Source organism: Melozone crissalis, unplaced genomic scaffold, assembly GCF_028551555.1.
Source record: "Melozone crissalis strain CALT ecotype California unplaced genomic scaffold, PUWL_Pcris_2 ptg000068l_1, whole genome shotgun sequence".
NCBI classification, from domain to species: domain Eukaryota; kingdom Metazoa; phylum Chordata; class Aves; order Passeriformes; family Passerellidae; genus Melozone; species Melozone crissalis.
In genome coordinates, this window is record NW_026535846.1 from 7394554 (window position 1) to 7419074 (window position 24521).

The 24521-nt window shown below is 49.4% G+C and overlaps 1 protein-coding gene across 1 annotated transcript in view; it reads right to left on the minus strand.

Moving 5' to 3' along the window:
• The window catches only part of DRP2 (dystrophin related protein 2), a 30082-nt gene extending 14260 nt beyond the window's left edge, over nt 1-15822 (minus strand). Inside the window, exons 1-5 of the mRNA XM_054289632.1 lie at nt 15528-15822; nt 7787-7923; nt 2562-2695; nt 1530-1686; nt 426-546 (exon numbers count right to left, since the gene is read on the minus strand). Of these exons, the coding sequence (XP_054145607.1) occupies nt 426-546; nt 1530-1686; nt 2562-2695; nt 7787-7894 (520 nt within the window). The 5' untranslated portion in view covers nt 7895-7923; nt 15528-15822. The remainder of the gene's footprint in view (nt 1-425; nt 547-1529; nt 1687-2561; nt 2696-7786; nt 7924-15527) is intronic.
• Between the last annotated feature and the right edge of the window lie 8699 nt (nt 15823-24521).

The window sequence follows — 24521 nt, forward strand, 5'->3', positions numbered from 1 at the left end:
TGTGCTGCTCCGTGCCAGTGATGTGGGGCAGAGCACTGGTGGGCTGCTCTGTGCCAGTCTGACCCTTGGCCAAAGGACTGGGCACAGCCTGCGCATGGTGGTGTGGGGCAGAGCACTGGTGTGCTGCTCTGTGCCAGTGATGTGGGGCAGAGCACTGGTGGGCTGCTCTGTGCCAGTCTGACCCTTGGCCAAAGGACTGGGCACAGCCTGGGCACTGTGGTGTGGGGCAGAGCACTGGTGTGCTGCTCTGTGCCAGTCTGACCCTTGGCCAAAGGACTGGGCACTGCCTGGGCACTGTGGTGTGGGGCAGAGCACTGGTGTGCTGCTCTGTGCCACCACAGCCACCTCCATCCACTCCACCCTCTCCGGGCCAGCCCAGGAGGAGCTGTGAAACCAGAGAACAAAAAGGGGGCAGCTCCACAGACCTTTGCTTTCCAAAGTTGGTTCTTCTAATTCCTCAAATGGGTGCTGGGAAAGGAAAGCCTGTGCTGACTCCAGGACAGAGTAAATGTATGGCCCCCGAGACTTCACTTCTTCCATGAAAGCCTGGAGAGCAGAGCACAGAGATGAGACAGCAGGCTGAGCCAGAAAGGTCTGCCCTGGCTGCCCCCTTGCCAAATGCTGCAGTGATTTATTCACCCCAAGGCACAAACCTCCCTGGAGGCACAGAGAGAAGTCAGTGCTAAGAGAAATATTTTTGCAGTTCAGGGAAGGAATGACCACCTGGCAGAAGGTGGCTCCTGCAGAGGTTTGGCCTGGAGTGGGGAGGCAGAGCAGCAAGCCCAGGATGGTGTGTTGAGCCAGGGCTGCACAAGAGGAGCTGTTTTATTTATGGTGCTTTCAGAGGCACTGCTTGGAGATGCTCTTCACTCATGCAGTGAGAGCATGGCCACGCTAACAATCCTTCCAGCAGCTGCTCAGCAACAGGTCCAGCTGCTGCAGGAGCAAGGAGAGGAGCAGCAGGATGCCCCACAGCAGCACATCTGTCAGAGGCACGCTGGTCTAGCATGTCCTCTCCTCCCCTGCACTGCAGCTCCCACACCAGTGCTGTCTGCTGATGGGCTGTTTGTGCACCCAGCAAGGATGAGGGATAGCAGCAGTAAACACCTTAATTTTGTTTTCAAGGTAAAAACAACTAAAGCCCAACAGGCACTGGCAGTGAGAAGAAAATGCTGTGAACTTGGGAGCAGGAGACTCTGATCTGCCTGGGTGTGTACCCCAGTTTCAGGTATGATGATAACATGTTCCTGCAGCCACAGGATTGCCCCTAGACCAGCTTTCCCAGGCTGCAGGATCCCAGAAGCAGAGGCCAGTGAGAGGGAGGACACAGGGAAGCCACTACAGAGGACAGGGTCCCTCATCAGCTGCAGGTGACTCGAGGCTGTAATGTGGGTTTGCTGTCTAAACCAGCTGGGCTCTGCCTTTCCTCAGAGCAGAGGTGGAGTCCCTCAGGGACTGGCTGTGGCATGGCAGCGACAGAGGCAGGGCTGTGCACACACAGGGCAGGAGCAGGGAGGAGCAGAACTCACCGCGTGTGTCTCCTTCTCCTGCTGCACCAGGAGAACATCGCCCCGCAGGGGCAGCTGCGCCGACAGCTCCTCATCCTTCTGCCCCAGCCAGTCTATGATCTCTTGCAGAGGCACCTGCAGCTTCCCACTGTGGTCAGAGAAGGCCTCCAGACGAGCCCTGGCAGGGGAGCAAGGACAGTCAGACAGACAGACAGACAGACAGGAGAGGAGCACGTTCCCTGAGGAGGGGAAGCACAGCACCATGGCCGGGTGCTGACCTCAGGGTCTGGCAGCACACATTAGCACGGGCTGTGCATGACCAGGGACTGGCAGCACACCTCAGCATGGGCTGTGCATGACCTCCAGGACATCCCCAGGGACTGGCAGCACACCTTAGCCAGGGGCTGTGCTGACCTCCAGCCAGCAGAGAGCCTACACTGCCAGGTGGGGTGAGGCAGGAGGCACTGGGGACAAGGACCTGGAGCCATTCCTCACCCTGGAGCCCAGCGCAGAAGACAGCCATTCTGTGCTTGCCCGTGGGTCAGAACTGCTCTGGCTAGCAAGGGGGGCTTGGAATGGCATTTACATGTCTGGGCAGCTTCCAGGAGCCTTGGATTAAGGCAGGAGACAATTAACACGCCCCAGTTAAGCTCTCTGTCATGCTAGAGCTGCAAACTCTGACAGTCTGGAAGGCATGTTCCCCTCATGCAGGCAAGAGGGCTACCAGTGAAGGAATGGGCACAGAGGAGGTGCAGGCAAAGCCATGGGGCAAAAAGAGACAGCTGCAGGGGTGGCAGAGGACAGAGAGAGCAGCAGAAAGCAGGAGGGAAGGAGGGGAGGGAGGAGAGCTTGGGATGGGTAGAAATGGAGGAGATGCTTTCCAGCAAAAGGAGTTCAAAAGCCTGTGGACCAGAGGGGGAGCTGAGCCAAGGTCACTGTGAATTCATGTGGCTCATCAAGCAAAAGGGTTCAAAAGCCTCCTGACAGTCAGAAGCAGCAGGCAGGGCTGGGAGGCCAGGCCAGCCTGGGGCTCGCTGCAGGCACAACTCTTACCGAAGGCTGTGGGATTTTTTTTTGATCTCGTTCCAGCAAAGATTCATCTCCAGAGGGGCCTGGGGCCCAGCAACACTGCTGGGAGCCCGGGGGGTCACACACGAGGGTCCTGCACCATCCTGGGAGGCTTCAACCTGGGCAGAAACAGAACCACACTGCATCCAGAGACTGCTGCCTGGTGCTGTGGGAACTTGCCTGGGGACACCCACCCCACTCTGCCCTGACCCTGACTGGATTTTTGACTCTCAAGGGGCTGCCCTGCTCCTTAGGTGGTCTGTTAGCAGCTCCCAGGAAACTCCTGGGATGCAGTGCCAGTGTCACCCTGTTTCTTTAAGATTTTCTAAGCCTTCTGATGTTGACATTCTTGTAGTGAACTTTCTCACACACTTTCTGTAAATAACTCATTGTTTTGCATTCCTTTATGGAGGAGGAGAAAGTTGATAAACTGTTGGTTTGTCCAGTGCCATTGGAGAGGTGGCACTGTCACCCTCCAATCCACTGTCACTCTTGGAAAACTATAAATGTTGGAGTCAAAAAATAAACTCCCCTTTTTTCTTCACCTTGAGAGCAGCAGTGTGAGCTTCTGTTCTTTCATGTCCTACAGTAACAGTGCAGCTCCAGCAGCACTCAGAGCAAAGGCTGAAGGGAGGGTTCACTGCACATCTCGTGTTCTCCTCAGCTATCCAGCAATGAGCTTATCTTGCTGAGAGCTGTTAAGCCAGAGCTGGTCCTTATGTGTCACAGAGCCTGCAGGGCTAATGATGATTTTTACCCATGTTACACAGAGCTGCTGTGCTTCGAGAGGAGGCTGATCCTGCTGTTCCCAGGATCTGCCAACATCCTCTATGCCATCCCCAGTGCTGGCACTTGCCACCTGCTCTTCTACAGAGGCTCCAGGATATTCCCTGCCTGCATGGCAAATCTGAGAAGCCACTTCTCCTCCACAGATGCTGCTTCTCCTCCGCAGCCCTCCAGAATGAGCAGCCGTGGGAAGGGTGCTGCAAAAGGCCATGGAGAGAAGACAGCAAATCCCAACGCAGCCAGGCAAGGGAGGCACATCCAGCTGGAAAAACTGGGTTCTGATCCCTGGACAACAAATCCTTGTTGGAATCCTCTCCTGAGCCCTCAGCACTGTATCATGCCCCTGCTCACAACACACTCTCTGCACGTACTGGTGACAGCAGCACACAGCATCAAAAGCCCCTGACACAGGACTCAGCGAGTGAGAGGGGATTTTCTCTCCAAAACCCACAGTTTGTTAAGCAAAACACATGGACACTTTCCCATAAGTGAGACATCAATGAGCTGTGTTGGAGAAATGGCAGCATTTCGATCGAGTGCTGCTTTGATATCAGAGCTCGCTTGAGATAATTATCCCCAGGTGCTTAATCAACCATAATTAAATGTGTTAGTACTTTCTAAACAGCATACAACAGGCCAGATAAGGGCAGCTGCCTTGGGGGAAAAGCAGCAGCTCCTCCAAGGGGAATGTGTACATACATACTTGTCACTTGTGCTGTCCAAGGGCTCGTGGAGGTGTCTGGAGAAGCAATTCAGCCAAGCCGAGGGAAACAACAGGCAGGAGAAAACAACCAGACAAGGAATTTGGCTGCACAGCTAAAAATACCCCCTCCACACCAGTTCTCAGAGAAAAATCAAGCGATCGCCAAGACTGGTGCTAAGTTTGATTCATCTAAAAACATCCAACAGGCTGTTCTCTGCCTCCCCATCCTGCCACTCCAGAAACACCAAGAAAACAGAGAAAACCATCACCCACAGAGTTCACAGGATTCTTGGGGCCACGGATAATGATCCACTGAAGCTAAAACTGCTGCTTGCACATAGAAAAACCAATACTCTGCATGTGCAGGTGCTCATGGCACTGAAGTTAGGTCAGTGCCAGGGAACTCTCCAGCCCTCCCCTCTATCCCAGGGGACTCCAAAGGAAGGATCAGCTCTACCTGGGTGTCATCACAGCATAGCTCTGCAGACAACCCAGCCCTCCTGGCCTTATTACACAAGTTAAAAGCCCACCACGCCTGCAGCTCCCAAGCCTTGTAGACAATCACGTAGCAGAGACCAAGCAGAGAGCAGGTGCTGAACACCTGCTTCCCTTGGACAAACCCCCTGCAAGACAGCAGAGAGAGAAATAAATGCTTTCCTATTGGGGAAGATGAAACAGGAAAGCCTTATAAATGTGATTGCCTGGCAAAAGATTTTGAGAATATGGAAACTATAAACAAGATTGAAATGAAAGCAAGCTTTGAGATACCTCAGTTACTGGAAAACAGTGGAAAACAAACCGGAAAACAATGGCATGGCCAGCTGAAGGTAATCCCCTTTTGATGGAACAACACTCTCTGCTTGCAGACAGGTCCAAGGCTCAGAGCAGACCCTGCCAGCTTGGCAGAAGGGGCCCAAAGAGGAGTTTTTAGGGTTTAAAATGTAACACAGTATAGTAATATAGTGATTCTTATAAGCTGTGTGTAAATCTATAGAATTTGTATATTGTACTAGATTGGTTAGTGAAAATCAGAATATTCAACACAGAAGATGATTTATTGTATTGTAATGGGAACTTTGCTTACTTGCCCCTCTTACTCACTTACCCCCTTTCACTCTCTCACCCTCTCATCCTCTCTCCCCCTCTCTTCTCTCTTTGCTGCTCTGAGCTGTGGCTGGCAGCTCCCAGCAGAGCCCTGCACCCAGGCCCTTTGCAATAAACCACAAGTTCCAGCCCTGGCTGCAGAGATCTCTGTCTCTGTCCATCCCAACTGTGCTACCCCATCACTCCGACACTTTCCCTCTGAGCATCCCCTCAGCATCCCTTCCCCAGAGCCCCGGACCCTCACCTGTCGCAGGTCTATGTTGTGACTCCCGCGGGCTGTGGCCGGTGCCCCTCGCTGCTCCCAGCCCCAGCTCCGTTGGAGGAGCGGGCATCGCTCCCGCAGCGCCCGGGGCAGGAGCGGGCACGGCCCGGCCCGGAGCCGGCACGGCCGTGCACTGACCCCCCAGGAATGCGCAGGGGGCGGCAGCCGTCCCTGCCAGCCTCAATCCCAGCTTTGTCCAGCACATTCCAGCGGCCTCCAACCTGCCCCAGCCCCGCGGCTGGCCTGCAGCACGGGGAGGGCAGGGATGTGCCCATGGGGACAGCCCCACGGGACAGCAGGTGTGTGCAGGGCTGTGCTATTCACACGGCCTCTGAGCGGAGAGAGGCTCTGAGACAAGCAGAGAAGAGGGAAAACACAATTCTTATCTCGCTTGCAGTGCCTGTGTTGTGCAAAGGTAGAATACAATATGGTTATGGTTTACCCAAAGTGAGGATGTTTGGTTCCCTTGGCCTATCAGGGCCAGGTGTGTGTGTGTGGGACTGTCACAAGACAGTTACCAGAGAATCAGAGATCAGTGCAGTTCTGGGCAGTTGTGAGCAAGAGTGAGTGCAGGGCAGATTCAGTTTAGATACAATGCACATAGTATAGTATAATAAAGTAATTAATTAGCCTTCTGATGATGGAGTCAGATGCATCATTCTCTCTCCCCTTTGTTGGAGTCACCTTTGATTTACAATACAGGGTCACTGGAATAGCCATCCCTGCGAGGGCAGCGCAAAGGGGATGCCCAGCACAGACCTTGGCTCTGATGCTGGAGCACACACAGAGCACACAGGGTGTTTGCCAGGGAAGGGATTTATCCAGGAAATCATCCTATCAAGCCTCAGTGACCCAGAAGGTGAATAGGTTCTTGAGATCTGCCCTTGTGGTCCCCCACATGCCCCAGCACAGTGTTGGGTACCAGCAGATGTTCATGCCAGCCTGGACCAAGTGCCAATAGTTTCTTTTTGCCAAAAAGTTCTGGGCTGGCTTCTTGTGTCCCCCACAGTCCTGACGCCCAGAATTTTTATCGTGCTCTCTTCCACCTACAGGGAGGGAAAGAAAAGCTCCCAGTATCTCCCCCTCTCTTCCCAGAGGGTGCTGCCCTGCCTGTGGGACCAGCACAGCCAGCTCCTGTCCCCAGCACCCCTCAGGTCCAACAGATGGGAGAGCAGCTCCCAGACTGCAGGAGGGGGCTTCAGTGAGGAAGGGCTGTGTGCAGCAAATCCCTCCCAGCAAATCCCACAGGGCTCTGATCCCTGCTCAGCAGGTCAGGAAGGCTTTTCCCTGCTCATCCTGTTCTATCCCTCTCCCTCCTCACTTCATTTGCCAGGCTGTCTATCAACCACTCCTGGCCCACAGCAGCACTGTAGCAGCCACCCCAGGGCCAAGAACCCCTGACTGAGCCACCAAGAGCCTGCCCCTGCCTCATCCTTGCAGCTGGAGCCTCTCCAGAGACAGCTCTGCCTCCCTCCTGCACACCCCAGCTCCCTGAGGCAAACAGGTCCAGGCTGATGGTCAGCCAGAGCAGGGAGAGACCTCAGGCTCAGCCCTTGCTTCTCATGCTTGGAACACAACAAAAAAGGAAAAGGCAGAGCTGGGGCCTGGTTTATCCTGGGGAGAACCCTGCCAGTGCCCAAGGGAACCTTTGGCAGTGCCCAGACAGGTGAGAGCACCCTGGGACCCAGGGCTAAAGAGGGATCCACAGCCTGGCAGAGCCCAGGCAGCCTCTCCCCACAGCAGAGGGGCTAAAGCACCTCATGACAGCCCAGTGCAGAGCACAGGCAACTTTGCAGACAGCTGCCAGCACACCTTTCTGTCCTTCCATCTGCTCTGCCATTTACCAGGGTCCCCAGAGACCTTCCTGCCCCTCTGCTGAGGAGCCTGGTGGAGGAGGAGGGACACCAAGATCTGTCCCTCGAGATAATTAGATTAGTAAGAGGTCAGAGTCCTCCTCTGCCTTACAGCATCAATACAACCCACCAGGGGCTTATTTCCAATCTCTTCTCCGCAACCAGAAAGAGTAGAAAAGCTACATTTTCACCAAAAGCTGACATTCTTCTAAGTTTCCAGGAAAGAAAAAAAGCCCAACCAAATACATGAGAGGTGTTTACAGTAACCTCTCATTCTTTATTGTGGAAGAGCTCAGAGTCCAGCTCTGCAGGTCTCTCCTCCCCTGCTTTGGGGAACACTCTGCAGCAGCAGCGCTGGAGCAGAGCACACGCTCTCCTCCTGGAGTGATGGGGGCTGGAGCTTCAGCCTCCCCTTCCCCAGGGCAGAGGGGCTGCTTTGCCCCCCAGAAAGCTGCAAGATGTGCACAAATCTGCCAGGGAAGGGCTCAGGGGCGGCTCTTACCTGAGAGAGCGGGCGGGCAGGGCTGCTGTGCTGCGCCTGGGCCGGGAGGGGCCACTCAGGGCACGGAGGGAGGACATGGAGCCATTCCTGCATCACCAGGGGCTGCATCAGAGCTGATGGTCACGGGCATGGAGCACCTGAAAGGCAGCAGCAGAGTGCCTGGGTCAGCCTGCACCTCCTCACAGAGCTGAGCCCCCTCCCAGCTGCCCGCAGCGCTGCCTTCACGGCAGCTGGAGACTAAAGGAAGCATTTTTAATTTAATGTACTTCTCCTGGTGCTACAATCTAGTTTCATCTAAGCATCCAACTCTTTTCTTCCACCTGGTTATGCAATTTTCTGTTAGTGAGTCCCACAGACTACACTGCACTTTTAGAAAGGGTTGGGTTTCTTGAACTGTACAAGATGCCCATGGTTATAGAAAGGGAGAGAGGATCTCACTAGCATGGCCATTGCTCTAGTTGTGGTTGAGATAACATTCACTTTCCTCCTAGCAGGTGGTACAGTATGGTTTTTAATCCAGAACAACTTATGTTTAGACAGAACAGACATTTCCCCATAACAGACAACATTTTCAAACATATTTTTTCCTTTTATATTCAGAAGGCAAACTGCCTAGAGCCCCAGCTTCATGTATCTCATACTGTGAGCTGGCTTTTTATGAGTTTTTGCTCATTATGAGCTACAAAATTGCCTTCATTATCCCCATTTTTGAACTGCATGACCTGTAAAGCCAGTTAGCAGTGGCCCCTGGACTATTCCATAGATCAGAAATGAGACCTCTGCTCACAATGCTGCTGGGTTTTGCTGTTCGGACTCTAAATGAGCTAAAACAAGGATTCATTTCATTGCCAGCACCATCTCAGCTTTATGGAAAGCCATGAGAAATAGAGCTCAGAGAAGATTTGGTGACTGCTTTCCTACTTTTACAAGGTGAAAATCACCTGCTCCAGCAGACAGAGCTCATGGCTGCTTGCAGGGCAATGAGTGATGCTGATGGGAGAAGGCTGCTGGCTGCTTCACACCAGCTCAGCTGGACAGCTGGGGACCCCTCCTGCTTGGCGGGGCAGGGCAGGATCAGGCAGCACATCCTGCACTGCACAGCTGAGGAGAAACCCCCCTGGCCCTGTGCACGCTGCCCATCCCTGGCACCTCCACAGCCTCACTGCCCTGCCTGAGCCTCCTCTGCCTCTCTGCCCTCAATTACACACATTAAGAGATTATCCTGTGATTTTTTTTTTAATCTCGGAGTGATTTTTACAGCTATAATGCTCTCCCTTTCCAGCAGAACAGCCTGTGCTGAGCTCTCCAGCAGGCTGACAGTCCAAGGTCTCGTCCTCTCCCTCTCCTGCCCATTAGCTCCAATGAACACTGCAGGCTGTGCCTCCCTGCTCCTTCCCCCATGCAGGCAGGGGATTATCAGGGGATTGTGAGACCCACATTAATCATTATAAATTCCAGGGTCTTCAAAGCCCTGCAGCTCTTGGTGCAAATTCACCACACCCAGCCCCAAGGGTACAGAAGATTTCTGACAGAAGGTAGCACCACCTCCTTTTCCTCCAGTGCTTGTGCCATTTGGGCTCTGTTCCTCTAAATGACACTCATTCTAGCTGAGATACAATTCTCAGTGTGTGGAAAGCTATTTTTCCTCACAGCCTCTGACAGAGGAATGCCCCTGAGCTCTTCCCCAGGACAGGGAAATCCATGGATTTTGCAGACAGGTTCTGTGATATCTCACTGTAGCTGCCATCCTGAGGCCTGGGTTTTCCTGTGCCACAGTGCAGTGAAACTGCAGAGGTGTGTGCTGGCCAGAGGAGTTCAGCCAGCCCCCCAACAGCACACACACACACCTGGGCTCTCTGCTCTTAGCCTGGCCCCTGGCAGTGCCTGCCACCAGCACAGAGAGCAGGAGCAGCGCTGGGCAGGTCAGCAGCTCTGCTCTGAGTGCATTTTGCTGAGTGACAGCTGTGCATGCACAAGTGCACTCTGAGACAGGGGTGGGGAACCCTGCTCCTGCAGGTATCCATGGAGGGTGTCCATGCTCCCTGCCAGCGTCGTGGAAATAAAGACGGGCATTGCTGCACTCCTGAGGCTCCTTGTGCTCCTCCAGGGATGGCAGAGCCCATCAGGACACAGATGGTACAGGGACCTAAAGCCTGTCCAAGGCAGCAGTCACAGCACAAGCTGAGTGCCAAGCAAAGGGCACTGCCCAGCCGTGCCCTGTGCATCACCTCGCTGCCAGGAACACCAGAGCAGGGTGAGGGCAGTGCCTCAGCTGCCCTTTGGCACTCTGCAGCAACAAACACAAAGCCCAGAGGTAGAGAACCCAGAGAATGTGGGACTGAGTGAGCTGCACAGCAGGCAGCACAAAGGAGCACATTCAGGGGAGAGAGAGACAACCAGACAGAGAGGCACGTCTGCAAGCAAGGCAGCAGCTCCATGGGACCCCCTGCCAAATTCCCTGCTATTGCTGGAACCAGGCAAGGAGAAATGCTCTTGGATCTGCTCTGCTTCTCTGCTGAGGCACACAAAACAGCTCCAGTTCTGGCACTCCTACCTCAGTGCTTCATACAGCTCTGGGGCTGGGCACTGCAGCATGTGGAGCAGATTTTGTGGATGCTTCCTGGCTAAATTCCTGCTGCCTGATGCCTCCTCCTGTCAAGAGCCAAACCTGTGATCCACTTTGCCTCTCCCACACCACCATTCACTTTCTGCACTCTGCTTTAGGCTGGTGCTGGAGCCCCAGCACACAACAGCCAAGGTTCAACATCATTCAAACCAGATTGAAGTGCAGATAAAAACTCTCATCCCCACAGCCTTCTCCAACCTCTAATGAGTTGAGAGATTCTCCTTCGGTGGGCTCAGGGAACAACGTGGTCAGGCTGTTCAAACAGATACAAAGTGAGCTTGGTCCCCTGGGCACATTTCTGTGCAAGCAGAACAAGCATCAAGGCTCAGGTGAGAATTTCCACAGGTGGGCACTGCAAGAAGCAGCTGCAGAGTCCCCATGGAGCAGGGACTGGGGCACTGCAGTCACACAGTGCAGACAGCAGGGAGGGAAACCCCTTCCACTGGTGTCTGTCACCTGTCTGTGCTGGAGGAACCACTCCAGGCACAAAGGTGTCAGATCAGAGGCATCAGGTACAACCTCCTTACCTGGGGCTGTTCTGCATCCTCCCCCATGCAGAGCACACAACATCTGCCTCTGCTCTCAGAGCACCCTAAGAAATGAAGCAGTGCATGTTCCACAGTGCTGTGTGAGAGCTCCCAAACACTTCAGTACCCAAACCACTACCAGGATGAGACCTTGATGATCCTCTAGCTGAAAAATGAGAAAGCAAAAAATCTGGATGTTACTTTTCAACAGATGAATGCTTGGGCATTAAAGGTACTAAAACCAAAATAATTGCCTTTTTTTCCTCTTCCTACTTGTTACAAATTCAGCACTGGAGAGCCTGTCCCACTCCCCCCTTTCCAGGCAGTCTGACAAAGGCAGCTGGAACAGCCTTTGCCCAGCCAGTCCTGCTCCAGCTCTGTCACACAACTCTGCACCACCCAGGGATCTCTGTGCCCTCTCTGCTTTCCAGACCTGCTGCAGCAGCACCCCTGGCTGCCTGGAGAGGCTGTCCCAGCTCCTCAGCACCTCTCCTCCACCCCAGCCAAAAGGAAGGTGACAGCTTCCCACCACTGCACGTGGTGCACAGAATTCACCAATTCTGCTGCATTTGTTTAAAATCCTCCTGATAGAAGCCCATATCCAAACTCCCCCAAACAGTTTGGGAATTCACAGTTCAGTGAGGGAATTCACACTGCAGCTGACCCTCCATGGCTATAAGACATCCCCCAGGATTAGAAACCTGCCACAGGCAGTAGAGTGTAATGTTGAATTTCCAGATCAAGAGGTCTCTCAATCACAGGTTTTATGCTTTGAATTCCTAATTTCCTCCTAAACATTCTTCCCTGAAACTTTCCACTTCAGATCTTGGCCTATAAGGAAAAAAATATGGGAACATCTTGAGGCAAGGCAGCTCAGCTCAGCCTCTATCCCATGAGGAGGGTGGAAATACAAACATGTTCCCTGCTGCTGGAAATGTTAATGGCTTTGTTGTTGTTTAACTTACTGTACAGAGAAGTAATAACATTTTAGCTCAGCATGTTCGGTGTCCTTTCAGGGGAAAGGTGGGAGGCTTGTGGATATTTCAGAGCTCAGCTCCCATGTAGATGCTAACAAAGGCAGCATTCCCAGGCTGACAGACAGCAGGACTCCCTCGACAGCTAAACAACACGTCCTGTTTCAGCAAAAAAAATTATTTTCTGCACTTGTAAGTAAATAATTGAAGCCTGAGATCGCAGGCCAGATGACCTACTTCCCAAGACCCCACTGGTCAAGGTTTGGTGAGAGAAAAGCAACCTTTGTCCCAGTGGGATCAATGTCAAAACAACACAGAGCACTGGCCCTTCATCTCCATCTCTTTACAAACCCAGAATAGATACCCAAACACACTCCCACAAAAATCAGCCCAACATTCTCCTGGCTGTTATGTGCTCCCATGTACCCTGAAAGGGACTGGCAGCAATCTTCCACATGTGGAGCATTTCTAACCCCATAACCTGAGGGTTAAACATCCCAGAGGCCAAAGCTGGGCTTCACACTGCACTTCCACCAAAGAACCAGGGCCCCTTTATTAATTAAAATGAAGGGTGATTCAATTAAGCACCTGTGCATGAGAAGTAACATAAAACCTTGGTTTATCTGGTGGTGAGCAAGCAGCACAAGATGTGTTATGCACTGAGGGTGGGTCAAGGGGGGACTCTCACACCTAATGAGCTCCTTTCTTAAATGGCCACTTGGACTTGGAGCTCATAACCAAAATGTTATTTTAATTCAATGGATAAACAGGTGCTTATCTAAATAAGGAAGTAGCATCCTTTCCCCTGGCTCACTCACTCTCCATTTTCCTAAGCAACAGAATACACACACACAACCTCAAACTGAAAAATTTCCCCAGTTGGCTTTGCACTAGGAAACTGTGGTGATGATGATGTCCCCACCTCACCAGGTGAGTGTGGGTGTATGCCCACAACATGGTCATGCAACACTGACTACCCTTCTCTAGGCTCAAAAATAACTTAGGGAATTTTTTTACAGGAAGACTGAAAAACCTACATTTCTTTTGCATGCCATTTCAGACTCCCAGCTGGGTTTTAAGTTGCTCCCTCTAAAGCTCACTTTTCCTAGGAACTCTTCCCCTCTCTCAGCAGCTTAGAGTACTGAGATAATGACTCGAGCAGGCAGAGGAGCCAGCTGTGAGCCCACAGCCCTGCTGGGCTGGACACAGAGGAGCTGCTGCCTGCTAGACCTGACAGACAGAAGGAGCAGGAGAAGAGCAGGCAGCCACCTCCCAAAAGGGACAGCAGAACAGGGGGGAAACACTTGCTTAATGACTGAAAGAAGGTTGCACCGAGCATAAAAATTGCACATTCCTTAAGAAATGTGGCTCCTGTAGCCCAATTTAAACCAGTAAAAGCCTCAAGCCTTGCCCTTCTCCTCTAAACACCTGAACCTCCCCTGCTGCTGGAAGCAGCAAACAAGTTTTGCTGCATTGTGAAAAGCACATCACCCATTTGCCAGGCTGTGTAACTGATCAACAGCAGTGGGAAGAGCACACCCACACTCAGCTCTGATGGCCAAGGCAATGCTGCTGACTCCTGGCTGCCTTGGCACTTGGCTTCCCATTCTCACTGTAAAGCTGGCACCTGCTTCTCCAAACTGAATGCTCTGCCTTGCCCCCAAGGTTGTCCTTATAATAAACTCCCTGCCAAAGCACAAGGCTCTCTGGCCTTCTGAGGCCATGATTTAATGGCCAGGCTGTGTGCCCCATGGAGTCACATTTCCTTTCCCTACTTGAGATGTGGCAGAGTGACCTTATTCTTATGCAAAGGAAAATGGGATGGAGCAATTTTGGCTCAATCCTGAAAAGATTGGTTTCATCTTCATACACCTATGAAAATTAGAGTTTTTTGAAGACTGAGTTCTTTCTGGTCAGTATGTCTTATTTCATGAGACTTATAATTCCTCTGTTATGCTTTTATCACAGACACCCAGGCTAAAGTGGAAACCTTGAATGTACTTCTAGAAACATGACTATATTCAGAAATAACCATATGTCTCCAGAACTCAGGACTTTTGTTTGAACCGATTCATTTAATCCCTTCCCTGCCTCACTTTGCTTGGTTTTGTGAAGAGCCACTCCAACCTGAGCAGCCCCATTCACAGCTACAGTCCTGGCCAGGTTTAGAGAGCATTGATCTGCCTCAGGCATTAATCCAGAGGCATGATCCTCATCCCATCTCAGAGAGGACCTGAACACAGCACCACATCACAGCAACACTCCAACACTTCCCCTCCCAGCACTCCACATTCCTGGACACTGCTGCAAAGGGAGACTGTGGTCCAGTTCCTTTCCAGAGGGCCCTGCTGCCTCCAGAATCCTGCCTGGACAGCTCCCACAGCAGCAGGGACAAGCTTCCACCCACAGGGAGGGTGTGAGATGGCACCAGAGACACATGTGAATGCCAGGAGAATGGAAACCCCTCCAGAAGAATGGAAACACCCCCAGCACAGCTGAATCTGGTGGCTGGGACCTCACACAGCTTCCTCAACAAGGGCACTCTGGTCAGGCAGGGAAGGCCATTAATGAGAATAACCAAACAAGAACTCCCACAGGTCCAAAACAAAGAGGTGAGCAGCAGGAGAGGTGTGAGGGACCTTGGATTAGGGCACAAGGAAAACAAACTGACCAAAAACTGACTAGACTTTTTTTACATCACTAAAACCCAAAATACAAACAGACATTGGTTTCTCCCAGAGAAAGCATGGCATTTAAGGGTATGGGAATAATTGCTCCACACCCCTGTCACTGCACATGGGCAATCTCAGCACTGAAACCCCACAAATACAATGCTGGCACTTCCACCAGTGCCCCTCCACAGCTGTGATGCTGTGCTGGAGGGAAGGCTGAAGGGAACACGCTGGACTGGGCACCTGGAACAATCTGTGGCACCAAATCTCCAGAAAGCACAGCCCAGGCTGTCCTGTCTGGCTGGGAGAGAGAGGCAGAGCCCTGGGGAGCAGGAAAGGTCCTGGGCTTCCTTCAGGCAATCAGGGCTGCCTGCAGCCAGGGGAAGGTCAGTGGTGGCAATACCAGCCCTTGAGAGGGAGGAGGAGGAGGAGGAAGGATGAGTGAAAGGAGCTGGGGGAGGGGAGGGCGGACACATAAAGGAGCAAGGCTGGACCGCGTAAGGTGCTGAATGGGAAGGGCAGAGCTGGGACTGTGGGCTGATGCTCGTCAGGAGTGTTTCGGTGCCCTGATCCTGCCAGGAAGATGCTCGAAGGCCACCACACACCCTGCCCAGGGTAAATAAACACTGCCGGGGTAAATAACCCTTCAATGAGCAAAGCATCGCAGCCGGGCACACCGGGCTCTGCTGCTCGCCTCGGGAATCCGCATCCCCAGCTGCTCCCCGGCCTGTCCCTCCTGGAGATGCTCTGGGCCACTCTCCTGCTCCCACCCCGACACCCCTCTCTCCTTCTCCGCAAGTTTCCTCACCCGCACATGCACGGGCAGCGCTGCTGCCAAGGGACCCGCACACCCCAAAGAGGCATTGCCCGGTTTGAACCATCCATCCGAATTGTCCCTTTTCCCAGCCCAGGCAGGAACACGGGCGTTTTGCCGTGGCCTACCTTGCGAGCGCGGCGGGTCCGGGCGGGCAGCGGGGCTGGCTGTGAATCAGCAGCGGAGCCCCTGGGGCAGGGCTGCATGCTGAGCCTCGGCACCGCTGCCTTCCTCCTCCTCCTCCTCCACCGCCCCGGCTGCTGTGTTGCTATGCCATCACAGCCCCGGCAGCAGCAGCAGCAGAGGCTCGCCCGGCTCACAGAGATCCCTTTGGATCGGCAGGGAGCAAGGACGGAGCCCCCCGAGCGCCCGGCCCTGCGAGAGCCCGGCCCAGAGCGAGGATGCCGGGCAGGGGAGGGAACAGCGGGGATGCAAAGATGGGCACGCACGGGAGGAGGAGGAGACAAAATACACATGGAAAGGGGGAGAGAAAAGGGAGGAGGGGAGAGGTACAAACACACAGAGATCTGACCTCTGGGGACCTGCTGGGCTCAGCCACGCTTCCCTCTGCTCGCCGGCATCTCCCACCGGCTCTCATTTTAGGTTAGATATGGCCACGCGTGTGCTGGAAAATGCCAGACACAGTCGCCTCCTTCCTTAAGCACAATTTGGGTATCTGACATTAGATTTTTATAATTTAAGAATAGCCCGTTTTAAAGTTAAATAGCAAAAATATTATTATCACAATTTTGGATGTGCTTCCCGCTCTTCTTAGGAAATAAAAATAAGTAAAGGAAGGAGGCAATTCTTATTCTCCTTTCAAATATCAGGGTATCTTGTCTCAGCTCACAAGAAACAGGAGGATTGGAGCTGCTGGCTTGGATGAGGACACAGACATAGAGTTGGGGTTTTTGCCCATGGATAACAGTTCACAGTTCTGCAGATCATTCCACCCAAGGATTTCAAACTGCTCAAGCCACCAAGTGATGTTATTTTCATATAACACAAAAAGAAACAGAATTCAATTACTTGGTGAGAAAGAGGATTCAAATGTAGTCCCAGCTCTCTGTTTTAAGCACTAGTCTGTCTCAGCCTCTCCATGGGAAAATTAAAAGTCAGAAAATACAATAACTCTGGTCCTTGTCAGAACAGTCTTTAATGAGTCTTAGCCCATTTTTCCCCAGAGCTGGCAGACTAAAGATGTTATTTTGCTGCTCACACAGTTATGTTATCCAGAAATATCAGTGCTGTTTATAAACATTTTCCATTTCTATACATTTATTCCCTGTCTCAGGTGTATTCCAAAATGCAGGTTCACTCAGAACCAGCACTGTAACAGCTTCACAACTCCACTAAATTCCTGAAAAATCACTCCTGGTGAAGCCAGCAATGGAAATAACAACTGGCAAACTCTGCAGCATCACAGGGCCTCCTGTGGGTGGGTGTAAGGATGATGGTGCTGCACAGAGGGGCAGTGCCCAAACCACCCCAGGGCTGTGCCCAGCTGGGTGGGGAGCCCATGATCACCTTTCAGCCACTTTGGGCACCTTACAGAGCAAAACCTTAATTCCAACACCATGGGGATGCAAACAGAGCAAAAGCTTTCCTAGGTCACCAATTTAAATATGGAAAATGTTTAAAACTCAAAATATCGTTCATCCTGTGTAAAATATGTTTGAGAGAGTCATCAGGAAACCTGTGAGCCCCTTGGGATGGTAGCAGCTAGAACCTGCAGCAGGTGGGTGCCTGAAGTTCTCCCTTGATCCCAGATGGGTGCACCAGGAGTCAGGAGCAGAGCACAGTGAGGCACAGACAACTCCTGTAACCACACTGAAAGGAGATTTTTAAATAGCAACCTCCTTATCTTTGGTTCCAAAAGGAGCAACACTGAATACTTGGAGTACCAACCCAAGAATACTTATTCACTCCACACCTTCTGCTCTTAAAAGCTTCTTCAATAGCTCCTGCTTCCACAACAGCTGTACTGATGCAATAAAATCCCTCCTGGAAAGCTGTATTTAGACCAAAAAAAAACCAGATATGGATCAGAAGACAAAAATGAGCAGAGACTCTGCTGGGCTATTTTTGTGCACACAGACAAATAAGAAATCTTGGGTTAAATAAGGAGAGAGAGGGGGAAATAACAGCAGAGTCTGGAAGGGCTGTCCAGGCACCTCCACAGACACCATCCTCCAGAGAGACAGGGCCAAATCCGATGGCAGCATGTGTCTGTCACCAGCAGCAGCTGTAAGGGACATGACAACATGGACAAACATATCAAGCCAATGTACACATGCACACGAGACAGACAGCAGCACAGAGATGTGAACAGACAGCATGAACCACAAAAACAAGGTGCTTTCCTGTACAAGCATCCTAAATTATTGATTGTTTAAATGCAGTAGAGAAAAAATATCTCTTGTGTCAGTTTAGTTTAAATTATGAGGCAAACCAGAATCTCTGCTGGGAGAGTTGCTTCCAGGGCTGGGAACATCTTCCCAAGTCTTCCAATACTTTCTGTTTTAAGATTAAAATTAGGGCAAGGAGAGGAGGAATTCAGAACTCAAGGGGAACGAGGGAGACCAGCTCGGATGTGTCATAATCACAGTTTTCACATAAGCACTACAACTTTTTTAAGTGTATGGGAAGGTTTCTGAGATGAGAGGCTAAATTTGGTGTACTTTGAGTTCTGAAGAGAACTTAAGCCAAAAAAATCTCCCAAAGAGCTCCAAGAGCTGAGCTTCCAGAAGATACAGTGGTACTTACTTTATGTATTCCCCTAATGAAACATTTCAGTCATTTTCTGTTTTATGAAACAGCAAATATGTACCTTGTTAGGAAAACTAACAATGTCCACCCTCCCAACAGGGATATCTCAATATGAACAGTGCTAAATACAGAGTACAATCATACAATAGGTAAAAATTGGGACAGGTTTTATAAGGCTTGAACATAAAATTCACATATAGAGAGACACACAGACAGAATTTTTAGTTTGAAAGTTCTAAAAGCTATAAATAAGGGCTGTGTTTGCTTTCAGCCTAAATTCTGTATTACATTCTCAATATACAAAGCCATTACTATTAATCACTTCTAAGTTGGAATATCCATAACAATAATTATTCTTGCATTACCAACCAAACAAAAACCATCACCTAAAATTCTGGCATTCATATTTTCAACATAAAACTTCAGGGTTCAGTATAATTAAAGGCTATTACTTTTACATTTTTCTTCCCATAAGTTCCCACCAATTAACTTTATCTTCTAAAATAGTGCTTGTCACAGGGAATTGGTTCCCAAAATGTGCAGTGTCTCTTTCCTCCTTTGAAACATCACATCTCCTGAAAGAGAAAGTTCATCTCTCTGGTACAGAAGAGAAAGTATTGCTACCATCCTTTGGAAACTTTGGGAAATTATTTCCCTTTCAGAGTAAAGCTCAAATTAATCCATTTACCCCAATTAAAGTGTTTTGGCCAGGAACAGAATGTAGACTTATCCTTGTTAAAAGGAGAATACAGGCAGACAGCAAGAAGAGCACTTTCCCTAGAGCCATACACCCACAGTCCTTGTGGATCCATCTGCTGAAGAAGAGTTTAGTGAGAGGCTTGTGAGCCAGGACAAGGTCCTTTATGGCTTGAAAAACTCCAATTTCTCCCCAAGAGTCTACAAATCCCTGCTTTCCTGAGACACAGGGCTCCCTCACCTGAGTCTCTTCCTAATTAAAGCATCAGACAGCACTGTGCTCTCTCACAGCTGCCCACAGCCAGACAGCTGCAGCTCTGTTTTGATTCAGGATCATTGATCTCAGTGGTTGTGCTGTTCCTACCTGGGAGGGGAAGCCAGAGGAGCAGGTCTTGCACAAAGGGACAGACCTGCCCATCAATTCCAGTACATTAGACAGGCCAGCAGGCTGGGAGCAGAGCACAAAGAGCCTCCCTTCAACAAGGAGGAGCAAAACTAGAATTAGAGCCCTAAGAAAATAATTTTGTTGACTGGGTATTGTACCATCCTGGGGGGCTTTTTTTTTCTTGTTTTGTTTAAATAACTGATATAGAATAAATAACTGTACCTCTTTTGCTAGCATCAATAAGCACAAAAACCTTCCCAGAGCAGATTCTACCCTGCTGAAAGCATTTAGAAAAGCAGCAGGGTACTTTCTAAACACATGGTACCTGGGGTGAGAGAGAAGAATGGGCAGAGAACTGATGCAAGCCATGCACTCAGAAACAGAATTAATCCCCCTTTTCATTTGTTCCCACACAGGCCTTGAAACAATCCCCCAAAATGAGAAATAGAGACTATGAGGGAGGAAGGAAATCTTTTCAGAGCAGCAAGTGCCAAAAGAAAGAGGAGAGGGTATCAAGAGAGTGTAAAAGAATTTGTGGGGAGAGATGGAGAAAGAAAAGAGAAAGGAGAAAATGGTAGAAAAGAAAGCAAAAGCATGCAGGAGAGGAGGGTAAGGCAGACAAGGCAGATTTCAGGGGCTGTTTTGTTCTTCAAAAGCTGTCAACACATTTACAATGTGCTTTCCATCCCCCTCCTGCCTTACTGGGCTGTGCACTCAGAGGAGCAGGAGAGCAATCACACAGGAACTGCTGAAGATTCACTTGGACACAGAACAGAGGTGCCCTGAGAGAAAGGAAACTGCTTAGTGATCCGTGCACAACAAACCATGATGGGGATGGTGCAGGGCCTGAGACTGGAGAGAGGGCTGGCAGAAACCTGCAGAGAGCAGCCTCTTCCTGCAGAGATCACACTGGCAGCACTGACACTGGAGCACAGCAAGCCAGGCTGCACAGGGATACAGCTGCACATCAAATGTATGTTCACAGCAGAAGCTTATCCCTGCATTCTTGAAAGGAAGAGCCCAAAGGATTTGGGCAGAGAGTAAAATCTTTCAAAGTATCTATTGCAATTTGCAGCCTAAACCCAGTGCCTGGAGCTCAGGAGCTCAGGCACATTACAGTGAGTTAAATATCCCCTGAGTGAGGCTGTGCTGGAACAGCCCATCCTGTGTCACGTTTCTGGCAGGTACCACAGCCTGCCTGATGCATGTTCACTCATTCAGCTGCAGAATGGGATCACGCCTCAGCCCACAGATTTCTCAACACTGTCAAGGTTAAAATGGTATTTAGAGCCTGTGTAGGTACCTACAGCCCCCCCCCCTTTTTTTTTTTTTTTTTTTTTTAAGATCGACTGTTTTGGTTTCTACATTTGTGCAAGAGTGAGCCTGGAGATTAAAGCCTTTATTAAAAAAAAAATCTTACCCTGTGTTATGCAGACTTTTTACTCCTACGAGACAGGAAGCTGAGAGGCAGAGAGGCATCCTCACAAGGTACACACACACCTTGTAGGATGGTATTTGTGTGCTTCAACACCTCCTTTGCCAACTATAATTACTTGGACAGGTCTAACAGCTACATTCAGTTCTCTCAGGAATCCTGTGCCCAAACCCACATCACCAAATGCTAACGACATAAAAGGCATCCTTGGTCAAAAGGTTTGGTGGTATCCAGCCTTCTTCAGAACATAATTGTTGCTTCCATTTTAAAAAGCAGAGCTGTAATGAGGGAAACCCATTGGTACAATATAAATCATCTTTCCTGGAAGAAAATACTTGAAGACTTTGTTCTTTCAAGATATTCATCATCCAGAGCAAGCTTTTTACCAGTCTCTGTTGTTTTTCATCCAGACTAGATGCATCCTCTGACTAAAGAGCACATAAAGAGCTCCCTCACACACTCTCTCAGGAGCCATGGAGCTACAAATCAGCCCAGTGTGTATTATTAATGACAAGTTATCAGAAAATCTAGGACAACAGCCAGGCTGGAGTTTCTCTGTGCTGTGATTCTATGGAGAAAATGAACCCTTTGCCAGGTCAGACCCCACAGTTTCCCTGCTCCTGTCTCCACTGTGCGCAGATTTGTGATAAGCCATTTTGTCACAGCAGCCAGGAGGTGATTACCCTGCCCCAGAGGCCTCACAACTGAGCTTTGCCTAAAAGACAAAGGTAACCAAGGGAGGAGACACTGGGTAGAGGCACAAAAATCTCAAAGATTGCATCAAAAAAGGCAAAGTGGATTTAATTTTGGTGGCAGTTAAATGGCATTAGAAGAGTTCAGGAGCACCCATGTTGGCAGTTGCTAGAGCTGCAGTACAAGCCTCACAGATTCCATTTTCTGAGTGGTTACAGCTGTACCACCTTCTAAATCCTTGGGTCCTGATTTATTCATGGCATTAGGAATGCAAAATGCAAGCAGAGGGAAGTAGGCCAACAAAAGAATAGAAAGCAGGGATACAGAGGAACCAGTTTCTTCATTCCAGCTGAAAACAGGTTGAAATTATTAACTCTTTCAGAGCAAGCTCTCTCTGAAAGGGCAGTAGACTCTGATGCATAAAGGTGCACAAATGAGTCTCCCACCACAAAATTAAAATGATGAACAGGAACACAAAGCAAACATGGCTTCAGAAGAAGATGTCAGATTAACTCTAGCCCAAGGCATCTGGATTTTCAGAGGCATAATGCTGCCTGTGTCTGACAGGGAGGGGTTAATGGCTTTGGTTGTGTGACCAAATGTTCAGCTGGTGCAACTCAACACAGATCCATTAGAAATTAGTGGAGCTGTGGCTGCTTACCCTAGACAGGGTTCTGGCCCACTACTTGGAAATCCTATTTAATATCCACTCAGAGATTTTTCCAAAGGGAGAGGCCTCACTTTTTGAAATCAGATTAAAAGCTACCAGCAATGCTACAGGATGCAGTTAAACTGAAATGGCCACTGCCATGGCCTGTTTATGATATTACAAAACCCCTAAATCAAAAGCCTGCAGAAGCCTTGTGATAACACCCCAGCGCAGCTGTTTCTGCTACAATTTCATAGTGTCCACCTACCTTAGAATGGGCTGAAACAGGCATGAGAGGTAAATCACTCATTTGTCACTTACCAGGAAATGGATGGGTCTTGACTGTGTCCATTTTAGTCCTCAGAGCAGCTGTGGTCAGCCAAGTCTTTGAGCACATACTTTTAACAGAAAATGGTCTGCAAAATTTGCTGTGATGATTCAAATGCAAAGAGCAAGCAGGGGGAAAAAGATAAGAAAATAGAAAAGCTACAGTAGCACATTTCTCCATAAAAGGGCCATTCTTTCACTCAAGTGCAATGCTACTCAGGATAGAGGGAAAAAAAAGAAAAGAAAAATGTCCAAATGTCAAAAAAGACAAGAGTTACCACAGCATAAAGAGGCTAAAAGTCATCTCTGGTGCCCAATAATACCAGGCACATTTTGCTGCATAGGATGGATTTTAAACAGGCATCTTGTCCATCCAACAAAACAAACAAACCAATAAAAAAACCCCTGACATTAAAATGATCTGTCCTGTTGCTGTAGTTCTGCACTCCTAAGTGCCCAGCCTGTGTACTTGAATGTCAAAACTGTGCACAGTTTGCTTAAATACTTTCACAACCCAGGGTACAACAAAGACCTGTGATGCTGCAAGTCTTCCATAACATGATTCTGTGTTTCCTCCACCAAACACCAACCCCGAGGGAAAACTGATCTCAGCACCAGTAACTGTAAAACATTCAGTATATCCTCAAGGATTCTCTATAAGCCCCTTCAAATACATTTACACACATCACACACACTCTTAAGAACCCTGGCATCTTCCACAAGTGAAATGAAGGCTCTGGCAGCTAACAGGAATGCACCTTCCACAAACTCCAAATTCCAAACAGGAATCCTTGTCTTCCTGGCTATTGCTTCTTTGAGATGTACACAGCCTTTCCAGCATAAGTGGAAATAACATTTCCAAAAGCTTTTTGAAGGTAGCTTCACAGAAAAATAATACTAGTTATATGTTAGGAACACATCTTGAAACATATCCACTTGGAGGAATTTTTAATAGGTGGAGTTTCTCCTGTTGAAAAAATATCATCAGGGTTTTGAAGATCTGTTTCTCCTGACAAAAATTAGCAAGCAGCACTTACACTTCTTGGGATAAGACAGATGAAAGAGAAGGGCAATACTTTAGACATTAACCAGATGTACTTGAGCTGAGAACTCTGGTACTCAACCAGGCTGATTTTGAGGGGATGAAGAAAGCAAACATCTTAAGTGGCTCCAGAGTTGCTCTCAAGACTGATTCCTTTACTGAATCAAAGCACAGATTCACAATGCAAAATTCACCATCATCTAACCCAACTCTCAAGTGGTTACAACCTTGTTTCACAGCAGAAAAATAAAGTTCATTCAGATTTTGGAAACCTCAGTTCAGCTTCTACTCAGATTTAAAATGAAATGACAGGAGAAGATACATTTTGTAAGAGTTTTTTCAAAATGACACATTAGAAATATTTTACAGAATATATATTATACATATGTACTCAAATAATATACAACACCTACCAAGCCAAAAACACTAAAGGGAAAGTTACATTTGCACTTATCAAGACAGAAAATGGTGAGCTGGTGGCAACACTGTGGAAGTGCTCACACCAGTAAATCAACTGAACTCCAGTTCAGTGTACTTTCCAGCTGTATTAGAACATCATTAGAACCAGAGTTAGCAAAAAAACTGTTCCTTAAGCCTCAAAATGAAAATTAATTTCAGGAAGGTCAGTTTGGTCAGCCTGTTAAAAGTCATGCAGAGTACAACAGGGGATTGGGAAGCTCACATTGCTCCAATCCAAGACATACACAGCATCCCTGAAAGGCTGATGGAGTTGTTTCTCATTACCTGCTGCTGAGGAAGACAAAGCAGGTCAGGGGTCAACATGACTTATAAATGAAGCACCACTGCTCACTGCAGTTTTGAGATGGAAAATGTTTGCTTCTCAATCAGAACAGATAATCCAACAGAGACACACTAGGGTGAAAAAGGTGGATGTCACAGAGCTTCAGACCAGAGAAGTTTAGCAGGGACAAGAGGGGGTTCAGTGTTAGTGAACCATGGCAGCCTCAACATCTGTGACTTCACTTTCATAAGAGAGATGTCAGTACAAAAGTGCAGGTAGGAGTCAATGCTCTGTTTCTCTCCTCTGAGAAAGGAAGAATTAGTGACACAGTCCTTTAGAGTCTGCAAGTCTGCTCCAGATGACAGAAGTGCAGTGAGCCCCAGG